This window comes from Nematolebias whitei, chromosome 15 (assembly GCF_014905685.2).
Source record: "Nematolebias whitei isolate Nwh7 chromosome 15, NemWhi1, whole genome shotgun sequence".
In the NCBI taxonomy this organism is placed as follows: domain Eukaryota; kingdom Metazoa; phylum Chordata; class Actinopteri; order Cyprinodontiformes; family Rivulidae; genus Nematolebias; species Nematolebias whitei.
The window spans coordinates 40755658-40779573 of NC_056512.1; the positions used below are offsets into that span (position 1 = coordinate 40755658).

The following is a 23916-nucleotide window of genomic DNA, read 5'->3' on the forward strand; positions in this document are numbered from 1 at the left end:
TAGTAATATTTTTAGTATGTTTTTTGTGTTCTAGTAGTATTTTTAGTGTGTTTTTAGTGTTTTAGTAGTATTTTTTGTGTGTTTTTAGCATTTTTGCAGTATTTTTGTAATATTTTTGCTGCATGCTTTGGTATTTCTTTTTTTTTGTTTGTTTGTTTGTTTTTTTTTTTTTGGGGGGGGGGGCGCAAGTCAAGATGGTTCTTCTTGTCCTAAGCATTTCATTGCACTGTTGACCTTGTGTTGATTTTGCATATGACAAATAAACCTAACCTGAACCTCCGAACAACCCCCCACCCTCACCCCCCAAACATTCAGGCCCTTTACCTCCCAGTCTTTGGGATTACTGAACTCCTTCCTCTCTGTGGATTTGAGGAACTCCTCCAGGCTGACGAGCCGGTCTTTATTTGTGTCCACCTGTTAGACACAAGCAGGAAGTCGGCATCGGTCAAACAGAAGTGAGGAAAATGTGCCTGGACAGATTAACGAGACCCACGTTGTTCATGACGTGCTCCCTCATCCTCAGACGTTCTTCCTCCATCTCCATCATGTCGTCCTCCTCGTTCTTTGGGTCGTAGACCTTCTCCAGCTGACGAAGAACAAGTGTTTTATAAAACAAATCATTCATGCAAGAAGTTAAACAGTCTGAGATAAAAAAAAAAAACCTCTGACATACCTCCTTAGTGAAGAGTGCTTCTAACTCCTGCTCGTCTAAAACTCCATCTTCATTTGTATCTAAGTGAAGCAGAGAAAATAAATGAGCTTTTATCAAACTAAACTCATCACAACTAAATATAAGAAAACAGCAACTAAGAGGAGAGCGTTCTCACTCACCGTGCAGCTTGAAGAAAGTTTTAGGGTTGAACTCCTGAGGATCTAATCCATCCGTCTCCTCCCAAACTTCCCTCAGCTGAGCAACACTTCCCTGAATGATTAAGAAAAAAATATATATAAACATTATTAATAAGAAAAGATAAACGTAGAGGCACCGTCACCGACCGGGGCGTTGACTTTTGGGTGCTGGCGGTGTTTCTCTTTCATCTCCAGCAGCCTTTTCTCCTCCCTCTCCCTCTTCTCCTGGTCCAGACCCTTGAGGTACTCCCGCCTCTCGTGCTCCTTCAGCATCTCGTAGCGCTTGAACTCCTCATGTCGCTCAGCGTCATAATTTTCCAGATCCTTGGTGGCCTGAACAAGGAGCAGGTGACACAAAGGTTTGTCCAACTGGAATTCTCTGAAGCCTTAAAGTGAAGAATGGCGAGCGCAGATCGTATTTCTTCACAGCTGAAGTTTTGTACCGTTGAAATCAGCAGCTCGAGGTCTTTAGCCTCAAAGGTGTTTTGGTTGTGTGGATCCAGATGTTCAAACTGCTTCAGCAGAGAGGCGTGGTCCATCTGAAGGCCTGCAAGAGACACGTGAACAACAGAATACAACAATATGTTCAGCTCTTTACGCAAATAATCATGTTTTTATTTGTATAAATGCTTATTTTCTAGTTACTGACGCAAAATGAGGAGCACCAGGACTCGTCCATAATCATCCTCTTTTATCACTTTGCTTTAGATGTAACGATTACTTTCCGAGCGTTTCGTGAGAATTTTTTTTTAACGGTACAGACAAAAGAAAACAAAATCATTATCACTCCAGCTTTGCCTCCGGAGCAGCACTGTTTGAGGGAACAGATGCCATGAAGGGGGTGTGAAGCACGACGCACCACGATTCCTACCAAGACGGTGACAAAGTGAAATGACTTGCATAAAATTTGTTTCTTTCCTCTCATTTGTTTCTTACACTCATTAAGAAACAATAACTATTAAGCTAGTTAAAATCTTTATAAAATACAAGAATCTGTATTTGGTCATCTATTTGTGTTAGAACAGCAAATCAGAGCGTAAAATTATTTCAAATGTGTAATAAAAAATTATTCAGTGGCCTGAAGGAAAACAGTCTAATCTCTTTCACAAAACAATCAAAATTGGGATTTAGACGCCCTCTGGACGCCTCGGGGTGATTTCTGACTGGACTGAGGTGGTGGTGGTGGGGGGTGTCGAAGCAACTCATCACTGATGCACCTTTGTGCCGTGAATCGAGATAGTAACGGAGCCGAAACAAGCGACACGTGAAAAGATAGGCCGGCTTTAAAGCCCAGTAAAGTGATGAAGTGGCAACATACAAACTGTGGGACCACTCCATCGCTGGAATAAACAAAATACTGATTTTTTAAAATTTTTATCAGGGCAAGATTAATGATGCACAGCAACTTTGCATTTGGTTTAAAAAAAAAAAAAAAGAACCCCAAAGAGAATAACTAAACTGAGTAAATTCATGAAGTTTTGAAAACGATATGAGGGACACGTCTGCCACACATTTAATGCATTGAAGCTCCACGCCTCTTTTGGTTCTGTGAAGCTGCCTTCATTCCTGAAAGCTCATGTTCTTGCGGGCTCCATCAGGGCAGCATAATACAGACAGAACTGTTTAGTCGCAGACTCTTCTGACTCACTCTGCGTGTTTGTGCTGTCCAGTTTGGCTTTCAGCAGCATCCTGAGCCTAGAAACTTCTTGCCGCTTCAGCTCATCCAGTCGGGTCCTTACATGGTGACTGACCAGGTCCAGCTCTTTACTGAGACGCCCGTTCTGTTGGCCAACACAAAACAACCAGCAGTTTAGAGTAAAAAATAAATGCATGTTATAAAGAAAGCAAACTTATGACATATATAAAAAGATGTGGATCGGAGTATATAAGTAACTATAGTCTACCATACCATCCCATACCAATTTATTTATATAGCACTTAAAACAGCAACAAGGCCAACCAAAGTGCTGTACAAAAGAACCAAACATGCACAGCAGACAGGAAAACATAAAATAGAAATACAGATACAAATAGCAGCAGAAGCTAACTAAAATGGCCAACAGAGCAGAGAACAGACCGGACCAAAACAAATCACACCGTGTTAAAGGCAAGCGAATAGAAGTGGGTCTTCAAGCGAGACTTAAAGACTGAGAGTGTGGGAGCCTGCCGGACACTCAATGGCAACTCATTCCACAGTCGTGGACCTGCAACAGAGAAAGCCCTGTCACCTCTGAGCTTACGACGGGTTTCTGGGACTGAGAGAAGCATCTGGTCTGCTGACCTCAGAGAGCGCGGTGGGACATATGGCTGCAGAAGATCAGTGAGATAGGATGGGGCGGAACTGTTCAGTGATTTAAAAACATACATGAGAATTTTGAAATGGATCCGAAGGTGAATGGGTAGCCAGTGCAGGGAGGCCAAAACTGGCGTGATGTGCTCTCTATAGCCTGTACCAGTTAAAAATCGGGCTCAAATATAGTCTGAGCAGAACAACAGATCTAGATGCTAACCTTGATGTCCTCTGTGTTTGCTGTCTGCAGTTTCTCTCTGAAGTGAGGGTCAGTCTCCAAAACCTCGATCACTTCTCTGAGGTAGCGGTCGTAGTACAGACCCGTGTCCTGCAGACGTATGTTATACAGCTCAGGTTACAACAAGGAGACCCCCAGCTTATCTCATATCAAAGCAACAATTCACAGACTCACCATGTTCTCCTCCTGTGTTTCCTCCTTCTGCTCCTGATTGCCTACATTACGATCGATGGGCACAGACCGCACCGCTGCAGAGATGAACAGGAGCAGCAGCCAGCCCAGTTTCAGGATCATTGTCCTGTAAGGTGATCATCAGTGACATGGCATCAGTTTTCTGACACGCTACACCAGAGTTATATGTGGAGTATGACAAGTGATGATGTTAGAAGATTTTTTTTTTTCCATTTAGCCTTTATTTATCCAGGTAGTCTCAATGAGCCACAAGAACTCATTTTCAAGAGAGACCTGTTCAGGGAGCAGATGGTGGGGGTTAGTGGCCTTGCTCAGGGGCCCAGAGTGGGGCGAATGAGGGTGGAGGGAGGTGTTTCACCTTTTCCACCCATATTTTGATGTAGACGGTACCGGGAGGTGAACCTGTGACTTTCCGATCACAAGCCCATCTTGTAACCTCTGCGCCACCACTCCCCACAAGATGCACAAAAAACATTAAATGATCCAAGCGGACATTTGTTTTTGTTGTTTTTTTAAACAAGGCAGATTGCACAACTCTCAATCTACATCAGTTCTTTTATTTTACCAATTAGCTCCACTGATAAACTGTTTTCTAAAAATGATACAAGAGTCTGTTTTATTTTATTTCTTTCACATTATGCAACTGGAATTGTTCCACGTTGCCGTTGGGTTGTTGGTTCAACTGTTGACTGTGATTTAACTTTAGGATGATTTAACAAGGTTAAGTCAGGGATGGATTCATCTTTGTTGTTCCACAAAGAAGAACCCATCCCTGACTTAACCTTGTTAGATATTTTACCTGGATTATTGAGCATGCATCAGGACATTTAAGATGATTTCTTATTCATATCATTATCATTTAAGAATATTTCCACTTGTATCTTCACTTTCCACTAGAAATCAATAACTTACTCAAATCCCTACCCAACATTACACAGGCCATGTTTAATAACTTCATGATTTGTGTGTTCATTTTAATTCCAGACCAATATTTTCGACTCCTCTAAAACAAAATAACCTTACTTCCACAACAACAGGAAATGCCTTGTGGACAAAATAATCAAGCTAGCATAGCACTTTAAGAAGTAAACATTTAATTGATTAAATATTAATTTTAAGATGACAAATGTTGCTAATGATCAATTTTAAGAGTGAAAATACTGCAGTCTTGGTAACAGCGGTAGATTTGGGTAATGAAACCAAAAATATTCTTGAAAAATAGTTTAAAACTGTGAAAATTTGATTTTTGGCGTTCAATTTACTGAACTAGTTTGTGTATTGCTAGTTGCTAGCTTAAGCTAGGACAAACACGGATGTTGATTTAGGCGCGAGTCATCATTACGAATGTGTCATGTGTCTGTAATAACAATAAAGGAGTAATAAAGTAGCTAGATAATTTTTATTTTTACCTTAATAAGTTAGCATTAATTTAGCTTCTTGTAATTTTACAGCTCCCGCCGGTGGAGTAGAAAAGTCTGTTTTAGATCCACGTCGTCTCGCTTCAGCACAGCTTTCAGTGACAATAATCATGATTATATTTAAAATATTAATTAAAATCTATTGGAAAACTTTAAAAAATCATCGCAAATGCCTCTTACCGCGCGAGATGGTAAAATCCACGAATCTGTTTACGCGTCGAATGTAGATGACGTCACTAAAATGCTATAGCTATGCTGCCTTCAAAACATTCGGGAAAAAAGAGATGCTGCGCGTGTTTACCACATTTCATGATCAAGCTTCACGTTAGTATCAAAACAATAAATCGTAGGTATTTAAATTTTTTAATATTAATAACTAGTTAAATTCACAGTTTTATATGCTAAAATAGTGTAAATAGAGGATACAAAGTTAATAGTATGAAAGCAGTGTTTTCTGATTGTCCATTTAAAGCAACATTTTTTCCAGGGAAAACAGGCACAAACAAGTACAAAGTTTTTTATTTTTATTAACTTTGAAATATATATTTGATGTCTATCAGCTCACTTAAAACACATTATGAAAAATTTTAATAAATTATAATGAAAAGGTAACAATTAATTGCACGTGATCATAAATAAATGTATAAATATTGTGCATCAAAACAACTTCAAACCCTAAAGAACAAACTCACACCAAAACATAATCAAGTATGGCACATGGTGCACAGATTTCCCACAAATAAATAAATAAGGCAAACCAATAAATAACCGTCAGTCAGTAAAAGTCATATTGGAACATATAACATAAAGTTCATAATAAATTTATATCAGTTTGACTGATGAACTTAAAATATTTTGTTGGATTTGAAATGTCAATGCAGTCGATTTATGGCTCAAAAATCAATCTCTCTCATGTCAGTTGGTGTTCCAGCCCTTTCATTTTCCACCTCTTCGTCCTGCTGCTTGGGGCCCTGATGATGCTCACCCCGCAGTCGTTGTCTGAGGGCAAACTCGATCATCTCACTGTAACACTGCAGCACTGCCTGGGAATTTAAAAAAAGACATAAAAACAAGAGTTCTATTACAGAGTGAAGTATTCCCTTTAATTTAGAATCAGTATAAGGTTTAAAAAGTCCCTTAAAATCAAAAAGTCTTAACATTATACAGGACTTTATTCAGTTTAGAGCCAGTAGGCAGGTAGACGAACCGGATCTGTCTGGCATAGCTCTGCCAGTGTTCCACTCATGACAGCCAGCTGAGTGGGCCCCTGGTGGCCCAGGCCCCTCAGTGCACAGTTCAGTGATGCTGCAGCAACAAGCGAGGGTGGGGTGCCCAGGAACTGGGAGTCACAGATGCACATGGCAGCCAGCGTGTCACTGTGCCGCCGCAGGGTGGACAGCAGCTCCGGCTCCGAGTCTCCTCGCTCCTTCATGGAGGCCAGAAAGTGTGGGAGGAAGTCCTGGGGGGTCACTGCTGCTGTGTCCCACCGGAGTGTGGCGAGGATGACACGCTCCATTTCCTGATGGAGAGACCAGGATAAGTTGCTGAAGGTATATTTATTCAGTTCAGTGGAATAAAAAGAAGCAAATCAAGAACTGCAAAGAGGATTGGGGCTTTCCAATCACTAATGTGTGTTTCATGTTAAACAAGGACAGTTCCCAAAATGTTGGGACTTTGTGGAAAATGTGAAAAAAAACAAAAAAAAAAAACAGAATGCAATGATTGGCAAATCTCATAAACTCATGTTTTATTTACAGTGGAACACAGTCAACATATCAAACGTTGAACTAAGAAGTTGTATTATTAAAAATCAAGGTACTGTTGGTGTTGATGGCAGCAACACATCTGAAAGAGAGTTGTTCCAGAGTAAGTGCAAAAGTAAGTGGTGTGGATAAGAAACAGCTGGAGGAGCATTTTGTAATTAATCACCAGGTCATAAGAGAGCTGGGTATCCAGAGAGCTTTAAGGAGAGGCTGAATCTCTCACAAGTAAAACGGGCAGACATTTATCAGTCTGTGAGAAACTGTGTCTGAAAACAGTTCAACAATTTCAGAATAATGTTGTTGTTTTTTTAATTCAGAAGGCTTCAAGAGATCAGATCATGATTTCATCAGCAGATTAGAATAATCTGTAGAAATCTGTGAGTTCAAAGGATGAGGCTGAAGGTCAGTATTGGATGGTCGTAATCTTCTGGCTCGTTGGGTCTGGTTCTGTTCTGGGCTCGTGAACCCTTCCACAGATCATTGTCTGTAACCACAGTTCATCCATTAAAGTTGCTTAAAGCTCTATCAGGCAAAGAAGAAGCCAGATGTAAACACCATCCAGAACCGCTGCTGTTTTCTCTGGACCAGAGCTCGTTTCAAATGGACTGAGGTGAAGTCCAGAACTGTTCTGGGATCAGATGAAGCTTCATTTGAAATTCCTTTTGGAAACTAAACATGCCATGTCCTCCATATTATTGTGGGTATCAGTGCAGTTTAAAAAGCCTGCCTCTCTGATGATATGGGGATGCATTATTGCTTCTGGCATGGACGGCTTACACATCTGGAAAGGCATAATTATTATCAGCATATGACGTTGAACAACTGGTTCTTCATGAGAACTTCATCAACAACTGCTCTCCTCAGGTCCTGAACGTTTACAGACGATTGATAAATGAAAAAAGGGAAGTTTCGCTGTAGAAAACAAAAATGATAAATAAAATTCAAAATGACCCTTTTAAAAATTTTACAGTTTCTAAGTTTTACTATTTGTTCCAAAGTTGTGATTGTTGTGAGAGTCACTGCATCTTGCTGAAAAATCACAACTTTTTCAGAATCGGGGTTGGATCAGGCTCGTATTTAGGGGCCCACAGGTAGAAGAGACCCCCCCCCCCCCCCAGGCGTGGTCGTCCTGTGGACACACAAACCCACCCTCAGGTCTGAAGGCTGGAAGCCGTACTCAGCCGCTGCACAGAGAGTATCAGCAGGGACAACGTCACACTCCGTGAGCTTGGAGGCGATCAGGATGCAGCCGGCAGACAGACAGTATAGAGAGACAGACAGAGACAGAGAAGCAGACAGGAACCTGTCCATCAGAGAGACAGACAGGGGGAAGACTGCCTCGTCACAGCCGCACTCGCAGCACACCTGCAGAGGACACAGAAGACAGAGGACGTCAGCGTCAAAGCTGCAGGGACGGAACGTGAGACGCTGGAGCTTCTTACCTCCAAGGCCCACTTGGCGAGCTCCTCCCTGTGTCCCGGGTCCCGCTGGACCAGGGTGATGTAGAGAACGGAGGGCAGGTACCTCTGCTCCACGTGCAGCAGCCTCTGGATCACACGGTGCCCCGACACCGTGGGGTCCCAGGCCGCTCGGAGCTGCGAGCCGTGGCCCCCGGCCTGCTCCTCGCTCGTCTCCTGCTCTCCACTCTGGTCCTCCTCCATCTCCTCGCACCAAAGAGACACAGACTGTCCTCTGTCCATCTGCTGGGTTACACGTCCAAGAGCTTGGCTGAATATCACCCCCCACCGTTTTCTCAGAGTTTTATACCCAGCAGGCAGAAAAAAGAGAGGGAGTGACCGAGAGGGACAAGAAAAAACAAAACACCACAAAAAGGGGCAGAGACCTTCACGAGTGGCATGAAATAATAGAAAAACAATAAGAATGCACAACAATCGCCTCAACAGGTGGGGAGAGGGACGGAGAGCAAGGGGAGAGAGGGAGGCAGGGGAGGAGAGGAGCAGACAAGAGGGACGGGGCCCGCTGGGACTCGGCAACAGCTTGTTGTCGACAGTGAAAGAGAGAAGGGAGGACAAGAAGAAGCAGCGAGGGGAGAGGACAGAAAGGTCATCTCCACACTCTGACAATGGAGGACAAAAGGAGGAGGTGTTTGTTTACAACCTGAGAGGAGGAGGAAACACGTCCAACGGCGGAAGGATGGACGTCAGCTGCAGGAGGAGCGTCCTCAGCTCCTTCCTTTTACATTTATTTCACTTTAGCAACGCAAAAAAGAAACATTTGCACCAAAAATGACGACATCAAAAATGAACACGAACAGAGCAAAAAAAAAAAAAGAGAGAGAGACGGAAAATTTATAGTTTCAGGGAGAAACGCTGAAAACCTGCAGCTTCAAACTGAGGAAAAGTTTTTCTCTTCCAACAAAGTTGAGTCAGGTCCTCTGGATGGGTTAAAAAATTAACTTGTTGAAACGTTTCGTCTTCTATCCAAAGGACTTCTTCAGTCTGGGGAGCTGCAACAAACTCAGTCTTCTCGTGGTGAATCAACCAGTTTGTTGTTGACATCCAGAACTAGCTGTTCACGTGATAAAGGAGGACCATCAGCCTAACGACTGATCGTTAGTGCCCTGATGGCCGCTTGCTATTCACAGGGGGCTGAGTGATACTAGCAATAACAGCATTGTAAGAGGGGGACAGTTGAACACGGAGGCTCCGCCCCGTTTAATGATGGACGGCTTCTTTTCACAAAGATGGCCTCCTTCACTCCTCTCTCAAACCATCGTTCCTCTCTATCAAGGATGTGAACATCTTCATCCCTGAAAGAGTGACCTCTGACCTGCAGATGAAACCGCAGTCTTGGCCTGATGATGTTGCTCAGCTAGTTCTGGATGTCAACAACAAACTGGTTGATCCACCATGAGAAGACTGAGTTTACTGCAGCTCCTCAGACTGAAGAAGTCCTTTGGATTAAAGACGAAACATTTCAACAAGTTTTAATTTTTTTTTATCTTTTGCATCCATCCAGAGGACTTAACTAGATGTTTCTACCCGTGTTGTTGATCAGCATCAGGATGTTATTTTCTTATGTTTCTCTTTCCTACAAATCGAACATGAATCTGGACTTTTCTGTGGTTTTTAAGAATCTTATTTATATTTGTTTCTTTGTTTTTGTTTTATTAAGAGTCTGAAATGTTACAAACCAGACTGTGATGCAAAACTTACCAAGGCTGTCAAATTAAAAAAAAAACAGTTCAAACCACGAAGGACGAACTGAGCATCAAACGAGGCCGTTTATGTAGAAAACTACTCTCAGCTACTACCACACAAAGTTTTAGCTTAACAAGAGTAAAATATGGCTAACGTTTTCAAAAATTAATCAGTTGTGGCGCATAAAATGACTACTTTCTGAAAGTTTCAGTAAAATCACTCTAGTGGTTCACGGGATATTTTGCTAACAGACAGGCCTAATTTACAACAGATAGTAATGGCAGAATTTTAAACAGAATTCTTGCACAATCCTTTTACGCTTAGAAACTTTGTTGAGGGTCAGTCTCAGCGACTACCACACCAAGTGTTAGCTCGGTATCTGCAAATCTCACAAAGTTAACGCCATTTCTGTGTTTTTAGGCTCAGCTGGCTGTGGCGGCCATTTTGACTCGAGTCGTCTCCAGAAGTAAACCAGTTGTCGACGTGCACCCAGTGATTAATTTCCAACAGTTTCATTCAAACCAGTCCAGTGGTTCACGAGATATTTTGCTAACAGAGACAAGAACACCTCCACGCAAGAACACCACCTTCACCTTTAGGCGGTTAGGCGGATCAATTAAAACTTTTAATAAAACATCAAAGAGGAATATGAAGATGCTGATGTTCTGATCAGATCTGATACACACGCTCCCTGTGACAATCTGCTGCGGGAGATTGTGTGTGTGTGTGTGTGTGTGTGCAGCAGACAGTGGAGCGGGTCAATGAGCCGTATTGAGCTTTAACAAATCAGTGTCAGACAAACGGGCCTGCTGCCGGCTACACACACTTCACACACACTCGGTCCCTGGGGGGGCCTGGGGGCCTCAGAGGGGCTGGAGCCACCAGCAGAGACACAGATTGTATTTGACGGTCATTACAGGCGGCTTTTCACACATTTAGGACGTGAAAAGAGGCTCGAGTTTCAAACGAGAGTTAAATGGACGAACGAACTTCAGCTGAGCATCAATAATTCAGACATTTGACACAAAAAGCTCCAACTGCACCCCCCGTCCCCCGCCCCCCCTACATGAAAAATAAATGATAACCCCTGGTTTAGGAACAAAAATACAACCTCGTGGAAATATTAGAATAAATTGTGCAAAATGTTTTAAAAAATTTAACATTTTTCAAGTTTTTATTAAAAAAAAAAAAAGCGATATTTTGAATTAAATCTTAACGGTTCAAATATCAGGATAAGTTTATTTTATTTAACGGTTTTATTTTAATTCTCATCATTATCGAACGGACGAGGGCCCAAAAGAACATTAAGACTTTAATAATCAATCTGGATGATTTTATGTTTAAATTTAAAACACAATATTTGATATATGAATAAATGCTTTATTTAGATTTGTAAAATATTAAATTCTGTTTTTACCGACATCTGCAATATACCTTTAGAAATGTGTAAAAATTATACACAAATAAATTACAAAACTAAAGAACTAAACAGTTTTTATGATAAATAAAATCAGAAAAAATAAAAGTGCATTTTACATCAAACGCAAACAACTGCAACACATCAAATGTGAGTAATAAAAATGATTTAATAAAATACAAAACAATTATCATAATTATATAAAATATAATATATAATTATTGTGAAAAATCACTTATAAATAATTCAGTTTGGTCCAAACTTCAGTTCATCAACCAGTTAATCTAACTACAAAAATAAAAGCGCAGGAACTTTAAAACAGAAAACAAATGAAACTTTAAAATAAATCTGAATTATCGATAATCTAATTAATTTAGTTTAAGGTTCTGCAAACATCACAGTAACTATAGTCTTTTAAAATACACATAAAGTTGGATTTTAATTGGAAAAAGTCTCCAAAATCTGGGATTAAAATCAGGGCTGCAGGTTTGACTGTTCCAGAGCAAAATTCTTCAGAACGTCCAGATTAAACACGTTTTTTAAAACTCCAGAGGCGATCTGAACTACGAAAATCTGAACGAGGCTAATCTGAAAGACGATAATCTGAACGACGAATATCTGAACGACAAAAATCTGAACGACGAATATCTGAACGACGATAATCTGAACGACGATAATCTGAACGACAAAAATCTGAACGACGAATATCTGAATGACGATAATCTGAACAACAAATATCTGAATGACGATAATCTAAAAGACGATAATCTGAACAATAATCTGAACAACGATAATCTGAAGCATTCAAAGAGAGGATCGGCTCGACGCTGACAGAGCACAAAATACTTTGACTGAAGGTCAGAGAGCCCAGTTCCTCCGGCAGGCCCAGGTCAGGGTGGGGGGGTCGTGATGGTTGACAGATCGGCCTGTTTAAGCAGCCTGTTAAATTCATACGCCGCAGCTGTATTCAAACAACCCGGGGGGGTGGAGGGGGGAGCGACGAGCCAAAAGAGGGTCCTGAGGAGGAGGTGTGGCCGCCCGCCCCTCATTTTCCACCTCATTTCCCGGGACAGAGGAGAACAGAGCTCCTATTTTCTCTTTTACCTCACAGACACCTGCTGGTCACCAAGGGAGGGGTGTGTGTGTTTGTGTGTGTGATGGGGGGGGGGTCCAGAGTTGAACAAACTCAGCGCTCTTAAAAACTAATTTCACCCTTAAATCCCCAAAAGATTTCACATCAAACATTTTTCCTTTAAAGTTTTTGTTACATTTGAATCTATTTAACAGCAGTAGCTCGGTGGTCGTTGTCGTGGGCTTGAAATCCTGAGGTCGTGGGTTCAAGCCCAGGAAGGGAGTCTGGCGTGAAACAATAGCCAAATCTTTCATGCGACCCCTGAAGAAAGGAGCAGCCGAGAGAAACTCACTTCTTAACCAGAGCTTTATTTCATTTTTAGACACCAAAAGTCACTTCAAACCTTCTGTTTTGCTGCATAAAATCTGTCGACACCTGGACACAGCAGGTTACCGTATTTTTCGCCCTATAAGTCAATTTTATTTCATAATTTGCATGCCCTGTGACTTATATGCCGAAGTGACGTATTTATGTTTTTTTTTCCTCATATTTATAAACCAATTTTTGGCTGAGATATGACAATTTTCATTCATTCTGACTGAAAATATTAAACACTACCATTTTCAGCCACTAGATGGCACTCGAGCAGTATGGCATGCTGTTGTGTCATGTAATATGTAAAAGTGGCTATTAATGGCACAATTGGCTTGCCATCGTCTGCCTGGAGCAACCGTCAAATCAGCTTCATTTCGCCACCCCAGTGAAATGCAGCTGATTTGACTGTTGAAGTGCATTTATTAAGTAAAAGTTAAACTGAGACGCACCTTTACTATAAAGTCAAGCAAACAAATATTTTTTTTAAGTGTTAAGTCCTCCCGTGCACGCTCTCGCAGCCGCCATTTGGCAGCCAGTCGATTTTTGGCACAACACCGGCCCACGTTTCCAGGTTGCGACGCATAATAGATGCAACGTATACGGCGAAGCGACATATTTATGGATTTTTCCACTTTATTAGACATAGTTGGACTAATGCGACGTATAGGGCGGTGCGACATTTACAGCGGAAAATATGGTACTCCAGAAAGTCTCGTTATTCCTTGAAGGAATGCTTGTTGCCCGCTCAAGTCAGAGCTTTAAACTGAAATTATCTTTTGATGAGAAATAAAGCGGCTGTAGATACATTTTTTTAATCAAATCCTGTAATTTCCCAAGACGTCAGCTACAAAAAACACAAAATTTTAGAACATTATCTGTAAAAACCTGTCGGTGCGTACTTAAATAATAAACCCCAAAAAAGTATTTGATCCTGTCAGCGCCAATTATTTTCTTTAAACTTTGAATTTGTAGTGGAATATCTAAAGAATCACTTCTAATTATATAAAAAAAATGTCAGTTTCTACAATAAAAAAAAAAAAAGTTAACTTCAAATGAAAACAGATAAAAGTGAAATAGACGTGACGCTCGTGCTGTCGTTCGGTTAGATTCAAACGTTTATTCGGTGATAAGTTGCAGCAGGAAATGCCATCTAACTTTACAAATACTTTAAAGGATTAAAACTTTAAATTTGTGTGAAAACCACAAGGCATGCTCAGACACTGCATAGGAGAGGAATGGCATCAAAAATCAGGAACAATAAGAGTTTACTCCTCTCCATTTCAGAAAAATAACCGTTTAATGAAGAGTCAAACAGCAGCAGCGAGGAGGAGAAACGTGTAAACTTAGGAACAGCAGCGCCCCCTGCAGGTGGAGTGACGTAACAACAGCCTGCTCCTAACAGCGTTAGTATTATACCTCATACATAAATATTTTCCCTTCAGCTCTTAGTCTCCAGCCGTCCCTCGGATTTAAGGACAGGCAGGGACGTGTGACGAAGCAGCTCCCGCCTCCGACTGGTCAGACTCTCCAGTCTGGGAGTCTGGGCTCTTCTCCTCGGAGCTGGACGGGTCGTAGAGGCCCAGAACCTGCTGCACTTTGAGAGGAAGGTCCTGTGATGGGTGAGCAAAGCGTTACATGGCGGCGTTTACAGAAAGACAACGCTTTGAAACGGAGATCTTTTAGAGACTCGCCTTGCAGCAAACCAGCTGCTGATAAATGGCCTCCGCGTCGCGCAGGATCGTCTGCAGGTCCAGCTTCATGGTCAGCTCGTTAATGTGCTGCGGATCAGTCAGGACGGGGAAAATGAAAACCCGTTCGTTTACGATGAGCTTTAACCTGTGACCTGTCCTCCGGCCCCACCTTCAGGATGGTGTTGAAGTCGTGATCGGATCCGATCAGCTCCCCCCGCTGGGACTCCAGGATGGCGCAGGCGATAAGTAGGTGGAAGTTGTCGCACGGCAGACGAGTCCAGAGGACCTGAGGAAGACAACGAGACGCTGGGAGGACGTGCGGCCACAAACAACATTCGGTCCGTCAGCTGGACTTCTTGGGTACCGTCACACGTCGTGTCTGCTCACCTCCCACAAAGTGAGGATGTCCTCGAAGGAAAACTCTCTCTTGAACCAGATGAGCAGCCAGCGGAAGCAGAAGCACAGCGAGCCGCTGTCCTGAGAGTCTGAACAGCAAAACACAAAACCCGTGACCTTTTCAATGAATGCCGTCATTTCTCGACTATAAGACGCTACTTTTTTCAGACTTTGAACACAACGGCTAATTGATGTATTTTTATTTTTTTGAGGGGCTAACGAGCTTCATGCAGCCAAAACATTTAACCTCGTCACACCCGGGCGCTCACAGAGCTGCCCACTCTTGGGGGGTGGGTCCTCGTGACTCATGAGACTACCTGCAGAAATGGTTCAAATAAAATCTGACCCATGAAATTACCGAACAGGTCACAGTGGACCAATGAAACGATGTTCTCTCCTCCGCTCCCCGCTGTGGCTTCAGGGAGGGGGTAAACTTGTGAACCTCAGAACTGGAATCATTGTTTTAGTACAACAATTTTCAGTCAGGTCATCTGGACAGTTTCTTTTTTTTTTTTTTTTGCTGAAACGTTTCACCTTCCATCCAGAAGGCTTCATCAGTCAAGGAAACACACAACACAAAACTGATTCTTCCCCCAAACAGCTTACTCCAAAGTGGAACAAACCAGTTCTGCTTGTGATAAGAAACTGTCCAGATGACCTGATTGAAAATTGTTGTATACCTGGATTATTCAGCATGGACTGTTCTGGTTTTGAACCAGTTCGACATGACTTGTCGACGTGGAAGAGGGCTGGCTCCAGAGGAGGGTGCGTGCCAAAGACACTATCTTAGCACCAACATAACTGGTTTGTTACACTTTGGAATAAGCTGTTGGAGGAAGAATCAGTTTTGTGTTGCGAGTTTCCTTGACTGATGAAGCCTTCTGGATGGAAGATGAAATGTTTCAGGAAAAAAAAAAAAAGAAACTGTCCAGATGACCTGACTGAAAATTGTTGGACTATATACCTGGATTATTGAGCATGGACTGTTTTGGTCATTGTTTTAGTAGTTTCATTAATCTTCATCGCTGTTGTCCTGTTGCTAGCGTTAGCTCGTTTTAATTTTTAGCTAGCATTTTGTTACTTTTATACTGAACAAAAATATAAAGCAACACTTTTGTTCTTGCTCCTATTTTTCACGAGATCTAAGACTTTATGTACTCAAAAAGCCTTTTTCTCAAATAGTGTTCACAGATTTGTGTAGGTCTGTTAGTTGGCGCTCCTTTGCCGAGATAATCCCTCCACCTCCAGGTGTAGCGCATCAAGATGCTGATTAGGCTGCATGGTTATTGCACAGGTGTGCCTTACGCTGCCCACAATAAAAGGCCACTCTAAAATGTGCAGTTTTATCACACAGCACGACACAGATGTTGCAAGAAAAAGGCTTTTTGTGTTCGTAGAAAAAGACTTAGATCTTTGAAAAATGGGAGCAGAAACAAAAAGGTTGCTTTTGGACTTGTTGTGAGCATTTTGCTCGTCAGTTCCTTCAAAATGATCATACTGCATGAAATATTCTGAAAAACTTGCTTTGTTTTTGTGTTACTTTTATCTTCTAGTTAGCCATTTGCTACCGTTAGCTTTCGGCAAGCCTTTTAGCTAGCATTTTGCTTTGTTTGACTAGCAGTTTCCAGAAACGTCAGTTTTTCTGGTTCTTTTGTTTCTGATCTTCCGTTTCCTCGAGCTTCGCCTCAAGGCGTTCCTTTTTACTCGGCTTCAGCCCGACAGTGAATTCTAGATGACTAACCCAGGAAGTCGCACAGCTCCGGGTCCAGAGCCTTCAGCAGGACACTGAGCTGGAAGAGTTGCTTCTTCATGGCCTCCTGAGACTCCTCGAAGTTCTGGTGCTGCAAAGACAAAAAGGAGAGAAAAATAAACCTCGTACTGTCGCTCGAACTTTTATTTTACTGCCGACGAAAATCTTTAAGATGCATTTAGCAAATATATTTCATAAATTTAAAAAAATAATAATAATCTAAGTCGCCTAGAAATAAGTTTCTTTCATCTTTTGAAAAGCAAAATAAAACCTACAGATGACACATGAAGCTGAAATCTAAAGTTTCATTCCTCATTTTCTGGTCAAACTTTCCGCTGAGTTTAAAATCGACAAAAACAAAACCTCTGAACGAACGGCAGCTCTTCTGAAAAATCAAAAGGCTAGAAATATTCGACCTTGGTTTGTTCGAAGCTTCATCCGTTAGAGACTTTTTAATTTACTGACCAGGAGCTCCATGAAGCCAGTCAGACACCAGAAGGACTCCACCTCGTTCTGAGTGACGAACAGGATGGGAGAGAGGAGGTCGCTCATCCCCTGAACGTAACCTGGAGGCAGAGAAGGATTTCTGTTTGTCCCCGTTGAATTCTTGATCTGCTCAGGGTTGATGATGGAGGGAATGTTGGATAAAAAATAAAAACGGGTTTGTTTGTTCTGCTGTGAGGATGTAATGTTCTCAGAAAAACCTGCTGAAATCTTTAGTCCCTAGTTAGTAATTTAATTGTTAGAGTATAACTTTAATTATTTGAAATCATACTTTTTCAAATGCTAATTTAGCATCAATTGTTTTGCTGCTTTTTATTTTTCTTAATATTCATTTATTGCATTTTACCTGCTTCTGCAAACTGTGTGCTATTTTAGCTGATAATTTATATTAAAAAAAAAAAAGGTTCAGCTCATTCATGATGTGGGGACTTTTAGTTTTGATAACTTTTATATTTTTCAAAATGTTTAACTTAAAACATTTGCACATAAAAATACAAAATATTTTCAATTCATTCAAAACCGGTTATCTTTAAAAAGTTGTTTGTCTTATGCTACTTTTAGCTTTCATTCGGCTACTTTTAGATTTCATTTATTTATTATTATTATACTATATTATTTTTATTTATTACTATTATTATTCAGTTAAATATTTGCTATGTTTAGTTTTGGCAAACACTTAGCTATTCCTACCATTCTACTACTTTTGGCTTTTAGCTAGCTTTTGTAACATTTAGCTTATCGCTAGCCTTTTAATGCTTTTACATTTAGCTAACATTTAATTAATTTATTTTTTTATTTACTTTTTGCTCTTCAGTTCCTTCAAAATCAGCATCTCCATCAAAATCTGCTTCAACAAACTTGCTCCGTTTTTGTACTTTTATGATACTTTTAGCTTCTAACTAGCCATTTGCTACGTTTAGCATTTGGCCAGCCTTTTGTTGTTTGTAGTTTTAAGTTATTTTTTTTTTTACTACTGTTAGCTTTTAACTGGCATTGATATACTTTGAGTTAGCCTTTTGCTACTTGGATAATTTTACTACTTTTCTCTTGTAGCTAGCATTTTGCTACATGTAGCTTTTAGCTAGTCTTTGACTACATTTAGCTTTAAGCTAGAGTTCTGCTCTTTTTTGCTATCATTTTGATATTTTTCAGTTTTCATTTTCACCTGTTTTGCTTCTTTTAGCTTTAAAAGTGTTCAACTTCTTTTAGCGTTGACGCCTTCATCCAAACTTCAGCAGTCATTTAGCGCTCACTCTGTATTTTTGCAGAAAATTTGTTTTTTTCTGGTCATTCTTTCGATTTTAAAATGAAATCTGAACATGTGCATCACTGCAGCTGATTTTTAGGACGAAGTTCTCGATGCGAGAAGTTTAGCTCACATCGAGTCTGGTTCATCTGAATGTTTCGACAAACTTTACGCCCATCTAACTTACATCATGTATGACTGCAGTTTTATGGAGATTATTTTGTTGTAAATCTCTATAGCTGTGAATCATTCGGATAATTCAGCCGAATCAAGACGACCTGAGAGAGGCGTTACTGATCCTCTTTTCAGCTTCAATCTGCTGCTTTTATCCTCCGTTTTAAAACCTCTGAAGCCGACTTTAGGACTGAACGATGTAAATCCATAGCTGTTTCTGAACACGCACCGAGGTCAAAGTTGTACATGCAGTAGGTCATCAGCACGTCGTGAAGCAGAGTCAGTCCTGGGTTGTCGTTTCCAGAGAAGAAGGTGTTGTGTCTGTCCGTCCTGTTGACGTCCCTCTCTGTCAGAACAGAACGGAGGAACATGACCATCTGCTGCACGGCTGACTGAAAACAATGAAAGGAGCTTTTGTTTTTGTGACAGATTGTTGAGCTGACCGATCAGGCTTCTGTATCCTCTGAGGAGGGAGTTCCTCATCTCCTGCTCTTCACTCACGGACTTCCACTGCACCTTCATCTTGAAGTACTCGTCCCTGCGGACACAGATGGACATTAAAATGGCATTTCCACGAGCCGTCCCGATGTGCACGGAAATGAAACGCGCTCACGTTTTGACCTGAAGGATGCGCTCTCTTTCCTTTCTAGTGCTGTTCCAGGGATAAAAACCCAGGAGGAACTTCCACACCTCCTTCCTCAGCGTCGGAGCAATTCCCTGCACGAACACCACGAAAACATTTACGCCTCAATAAAAGACAAACAGGAAGTAGGGTTCAGATCAAAGCTGTTCTCTTCTTTTGAATGGCATACCCCTCTGAACACAAATTCCTTAATCTTCTCGTGGTCCTTCACGCGGCCCTCAGGGTCCAGGAAGTCCTCCCATTTGTCCAGAGGTTTGCCCCTGGAGACATCTGGCCGGGGCCCGAGCTCCACGCCCTGGATGGACAAACAAAGACCAGGATTAGCAGCTCAGCCGGGGTTCGAGCTTCACGTATCGACCCCTCTGTGGCTTTTCTTACGCAGGTGATGAGTTCGAACCCGGGCTCGTCATCAGACTGCGACGGCAGGCCGGGATTCTGAGCGCCCCGTGAGAGGGAGGCCTCCGGAGGCCGAAGAGCTGCCCGGAAAAAATTAGTGACTTTGGAGAATCCACCAAAAGTTGTGGCATACGGGTCCTGGATGAATCTCTGAAAACAGGACAGAAAAACACAAACTTTAATTTGAGATGTTTATTCTTGTAAGGAAAAAAAATAAATAAAATTTGAAAATAAAATGTAAATGTATAATTTTTTATTTTTTTTAAGAATTCAAACAATTCTGTCTAACTAACATCTTGAACAACTGGAGAGGCTGCATTTTTTAAGAAGGTGCGATAAGAACGCCGAGGGCTAAATGACAGCTAAAGAAGCTGAAACTGAGAAGATAAAGATAAAAGTAGCAGTACACAAGCTAAAGGCTAAAAGGAGGAAAATGCTAGCTAGAAATAGAAAAATGCTAGCTAAAAGTAGCAAAAGGCTAATTAAAAGGTGAAAGTAATAAAAAAAAATCTAGTAAAGTGACATATGTATAAAAGGCTAGCTAAATGCTAGAAGTACTAAAATAATAGATAGAAGCCAAAAGTAGCAACAGTAGCTATAAGTAAAAAGTAGCAGAAGGTTAGCTGAAAATTAACAGTTGAAAAATGTTAAAATATCAAAATTCTGGCTAAAACATTAATAGGCTAGCTATAAGTTAAATGTACCAAAAGGTTATCCAAAAGATAAAAATAGCAAAAAGGTAACTCAAAGTAAGAAAAGTCTAGCTAAACGCTAATATTACTAAAATAAAGGCTAAAAGTTGCAGAAAAGTAGCTACAAGCTAAAAATAGCACAAGTCTAGCTAATAAAAAACTGTTGAAAAAGGCTAATGCTAAAAGTAGCAAAAGGCTAGCTAAAAGATAAACATAATAAAAGGCTAAATAAAAGCTAAAAGTAAAAAAAAATGATAGTTATAAGTTAAAAGTATCAAAGACCTAGATAAAACCATAAAAAGAAGACAAGCTACAAGACAACAAAGTCCATACTCAATAATCCAGGTATACAATCCAACAATTGTCAGTCGGGTCATCTGGACAGTATGGACTTTGTTGGTTTTGAACCAGTTTGATATGACTGTCGACAAAGAAGAGGGCAGGCACTGGAGGAGGGGGCGTGCCAAAGAGACCATCTTAGCACCAACATAACTGGTTTGTTCCACTCTGGAGTAAGCTGTTGGGGGAAGAATCAGTTTTGTGTTGTGCGTTTCCTTGACTGATGAAGCCTTCTGGATGGAAAGTAAAACGTTTCAGCAGAAACAAAAAAAAGGAAACTATCCAGATGACCCGACTGACAATAGTTAGCTACAAGACAAGTATACCAAAAGGCTAACTAAAAGCTAAAACTACCAAAACAATATCTAAAAGTCAAAAGTAGCAGAATGGTGGCTACACTAGCATACAACTAAACAGAGCCAGTAGCGTTACAAAAATACAGTCATAGCAGCCATCTCCTGAATGAGCTGAACGCTTTTGTGTGCGATCAGCTAAAATAGCCGTAAAAATACAGGTATTCAGAAGCGAAAGGGGAAATGAGGCTAAATTTAAAAAAGCAGGAAAACAACTACGTGATTGATGATTCAGTGTTCACAGAATTACCGTGACGATATCAGAGCCGCCATCATCCAAGAACTGCAACTTCTCAAAGGGCTGCGAGACATCATGAGGGTCACGCAGGTAGGCGAGGAAGAGCCGCCCGTCCACAGGTGACCTGATGACAACACAAACCGTGTGGCGTCACCTCAGCCGTCAGCAGACTCACACCGACTGATGCTAACGTCTGTGTGTCACACTCACTGGTCCAGGACGATGTAACGGTGCAGCGCCCGCAGCAGTTCCCTGGTCCCCCCCCTGTGGAAGTGCAGAGGAGGAAGCGGGTGGCCACCTTTGCTGGTCAGCACTAAAAAGTTCCGACCCAAAGAGAAACGGGACCTTCGAAGAGAGTACAGCTCTGAGAGCGGCAGAGAGAAAGCCCACTGACCTGCAAAAGACAAAATACTTTTAATTCTTCATGTTTTTCTCCGTATAGTTGCAGAAAAAAGAAGAAGAAGCTGAAACCGCACTCGAATCTTTCGCCGAGACGTGGCTGCAATCTTTCTTCACGTTGCTGATAACCGCCCAGTCTGGCTCGTAACCAGGGTCAAAGTTTGCATCCTCCTCCCCTCCATCACCGTCCTAAACACGACAAAATAAACCGATGAGAAACTCATTTTGATTTACTTTAAGAAAAAGTATTTTTGACTTTTTCACATGTGTCAAACAAACGTTTGCAGACCTTTTTGGTGTAGAGTACAGCCGGGGCGCTGCGGCCCTCGTCCTCCAGTGGGCTCCACTCTAAAGCCGGCACGCCGGCCTAGAAAAATTTAAATCAGAACAAAGTTCATGCATATTCAGGAGCTTCCCTGTGAAGGTAGACTTCTACCAAATAAATCAAACAAATTTAAATAAGACAAAAAATATATACATATAATAAAGCTAAAAAAAAGAAGTAAAAATTTGATTTAAATTCAAAACATTTAATTTGTTGTAAGAATTATCATATATCTATTTGACAATTCATTTTGTTCTTAGTTACTTCAGCTTCCGAGGCTTTTATTGTGACAGTCTGCTTCTAGGGTTTTTATTGTGAAAGTCGTGTTGCCAGAAATTTCAGCTGAAATGTCCCATTAAGTCAAAATCCTGACTTGGAAACTCTGAGCAACTCCACCAACCCTGGCATACAAATCCAAGATGGCTGCTACTCATAAAGTACAGAATAAAGTAAAAAAATATGCAGCGATTGATCAACAATACACTAATTGTTGTGCTGCTAAGCTACGTGATCCCTACGTTTTATATTCTGAAAGAATATATACTCCATCATTTTTCAACTTCAATGAAAATGGTTAAATGTTTCAAGTGGGAGGGACTTATCAGGGCTTTGCTCTCATTGGCTAATGTTTTTGAGTGACAGCTGAGAGACCTGGATGTTCACTGAAATGCTGTCAAATGTGTTTTGGCGGTAGTCTGAACGGCTGCAAAACGGTCGTTTAATTCCATTTTGGATTAGATTAACATCTAAATGGTGAACGCTGATCTTGTATTCTGTGCTTTAACACTTTTTGGTTTATATTTTAGATAAACGAAAGCTTCACACCGTGCCCTTTCACACACAGACTGCCACAGATTTCTATTGTTAGCTTTAGCGTGCGACGTTCAGTGAACAACGAGGCGCTCAGCTGCTGTTGGAAAACTTGTTGACCAACGGGAGAAATTAAAGTCCCTTTCACTTGAGACATTTGTCAGAATGAATGCGTTCCTTTTGAGTCAGCAGGGCAATGACCCGGGGATGAAAGGGGAAGGGAGGAACGTCGTTTGCAGGTGAAAATGACCGCTCTGCGATGTCTCTTTATGGTATAATTTAACTACTAACAATAAAAATGTACAAACAAAATCACCTGCTGTTTAATGCAGAGCTAGTTATTTATCATATTCTGCTAATTCAATTACATAATTCATCACATTTGGATCTCAGCAGTTATGTTCAATAATTAAGTTCAGCTAGTTTAGCCACTAGATTCGAGTGGAGGCATTTATGTTGCTGTAGGAGTGACAGATAGCTTCAAGGTGGAGGTGGGAGTGCATCAAGGATCGGCTCTGAGCCCCTTTTTGTTCGCTCTGGTGATGGACCGACTAACAGATGAGGTCAGGCAGGAATCCCCGTGAACTATGATGTTTGCAGATGACATTGTGATCTGTGGTGAGAAAAGGGAACAGGTGGAAGAGAAATTGGAGAGATGGAGGTATGCACTTGAAAGAAGAGGGATGAAAGTCAGCCGTAAGACAAAGTACATGTGTGTGAATGAGAGGGAGGAGGTGGAACAGTGAGGCTACAAGGAGCAGAGGTCACAAAGGTACAGGACTTCAAGGACTTGGGGTCCACTGTCCAGGAAAACAGGGAGTGTGGTAAAGAGGTGAAGAAGAGAGTCCAGGCAGGACGGAGAAATGTTTCAGGAGTCATTTGAGACAATAGGTTGTCAGCAAAGGTCAAAGGAAAAGTTTACAAGACAGTGGTGAGACCAGCTATGTTGTATGGTCTGGAGACAGAGATATGGACAAAAAGACAGGAGACAGAACTGGAAGTGGCAGAAATGAAGATGTTGAGGTTCTCCTTAGGAGTGACAAGGATGGAGAAGATTAGGAATGAGATCATCAGAGGTACAGCACAGGTTGAACAACTGGGAGATAAAGTTAGAGAGGACACACTGAGATGGTTTGGACATGTCCAGAGGAGGGACAGTGGTTTGGTCATGTCCAGAGGAGGGAC

The 23916-nt window shown here is 41.4% G+C and overlaps 3 protein-coding genes across 3 annotated transcripts in view; all 3 read right to left on the reverse strand.

The window, feature by feature from the left end:
* The window catches only part of nucb1 (nucleobindin 1), a 7511-nt gene extending 2292 nt beyond the window's left edge, over window positions 1–5219 (reverse strand). The window contains exons 1-10 of the mRNA XM_037688700.1: window positions 5168–5219; window positions 3552–3675; window positions 3360–3467; window positions 2498–2630; window positions 1293–1396; window positions 997–1182; window positions 832–922; window positions 674–732; window positions 494–586; window positions 325–414 (exon numbers count right to left, since the gene is read on the reverse strand). Of these exons, the coding sequence (XP_037544628.1) occupies window positions 325–414; window positions 494–586; window positions 674–732; window positions 832–922; window positions 997–1182; window positions 1293–1396; window positions 2498–2630; window positions 3360–3467; window positions 3552–3671 (984 nt within the window). The 5' untranslated portion in view covers window positions 3672–3675; window positions 5168–5219. The remainder of the gene's footprint in view (window positions 1–324; window positions 415–493; window positions 587–673; window positions 733–831; window positions 923–996; window positions 1183–1292; window positions 1397–2497; window positions 2631–3359; window positions 3468–3551; window positions 3676–5167) is intronic.
* A 661-nt stretch (window positions 5220–5880) lies between these two features.
* On the reverse strand, window positions 5881–8543 carry ccndx (cyclin Dx). Its single transcript, XM_037688701.1, has 4 exons — window positions 8193–8543; window positions 7900–8115; window positions 6195–6506; window positions 5881–6030 (listed from the first exon to the last, which is right to left on the reverse strand). The coding sequence occupies exons 1-4, from the start codon at window positions 8448–8450 to the stop codon at window positions 5881–5883; spliced, it is 936 nt and encodes a 311-aa protein (XP_037544629.1). The 5' UTR covers window positions 8451–8543.
* Window positions 8544–13987: 5444 nt separating this feature from the next.
* tbc1d17 (TBC1 domain family, member 17) overlaps window positions 13988–23916 on the reverse strand; it is an 11603-nt gene continuing 1674 nt past the window's right edge. Inside the window, exons 3-17 of the mRNA XM_037688702.1 lie at window positions 21886–21963; window positions 21674–21785; window positions 21408–21591; window positions 21210–21321; window positions 19558–19725; window positions 19349–19474; window positions 19150–19253; window positions 18980–19074; window positions 18766–18882; window positions 17078–17178; window positions 16604–16703; window positions 14854–14951; window positions 14636–14752; window positions 14467–14553; window positions 13988–14385 (exon numbers count right to left, since the gene is read on the reverse strand). Of these exons, the coding sequence (XP_037544630.1) occupies window positions 14245–14385; window positions 14467–14553; window positions 14636–14752; window positions 14854–14951; window positions 16604–16703; window positions 17078–17178; window positions 18766–18882; window positions 18980–19074; window positions 19150–19253; window positions 19349–19474; window positions 19558–19725; window positions 21210–21321; window positions 21408–21591; window positions 21674–21785; window positions 21886–21963 (1740 nt within the window). The 3' untranslated portion in view covers window positions 13988–14244. The remainder of the gene's footprint in view (window positions 14386–14466; window positions 14554–14635; window positions 14753–14853; window positions 14952–16603; window positions 16704–17077; window positions 17179–18765; window positions 18883–18979; window positions 19075–19149; window positions 19254–19348; window positions 19475–19557; window positions 19726–21209; window positions 21322–21407; window positions 21592–21673; window positions 21786–21885; window positions 21964–23916) is intronic.

What these genes read in the sequence shown, in the direction of transcription:
- ccndx (XM_037688701.1), bottom strand. Translation starts at nt 8,450, where the DNA reads ATGGACAGAGGACAGTCTGTGTCTCTTTGGTGCGAGGAGATGGAGGAG. An exon ending in TCCAGCCTTCAGACCTGAGG is followed by an intron (nt 6,507 to 7,899) that starts GTGGGTTTGTGT and finishes TCTCTCCATCAG; the next exon opens with GAAATGGAGCGTGTCATCCT. An exon ending in AGCTATGCCAGACAGATCCG is followed by an intron (nt 6,031 to 6,194) that starts GTTCGTCTACCT and finishes TTAAATTCCCAG; the next exon opens with GCAGTGCTGCAGTGTTACAG.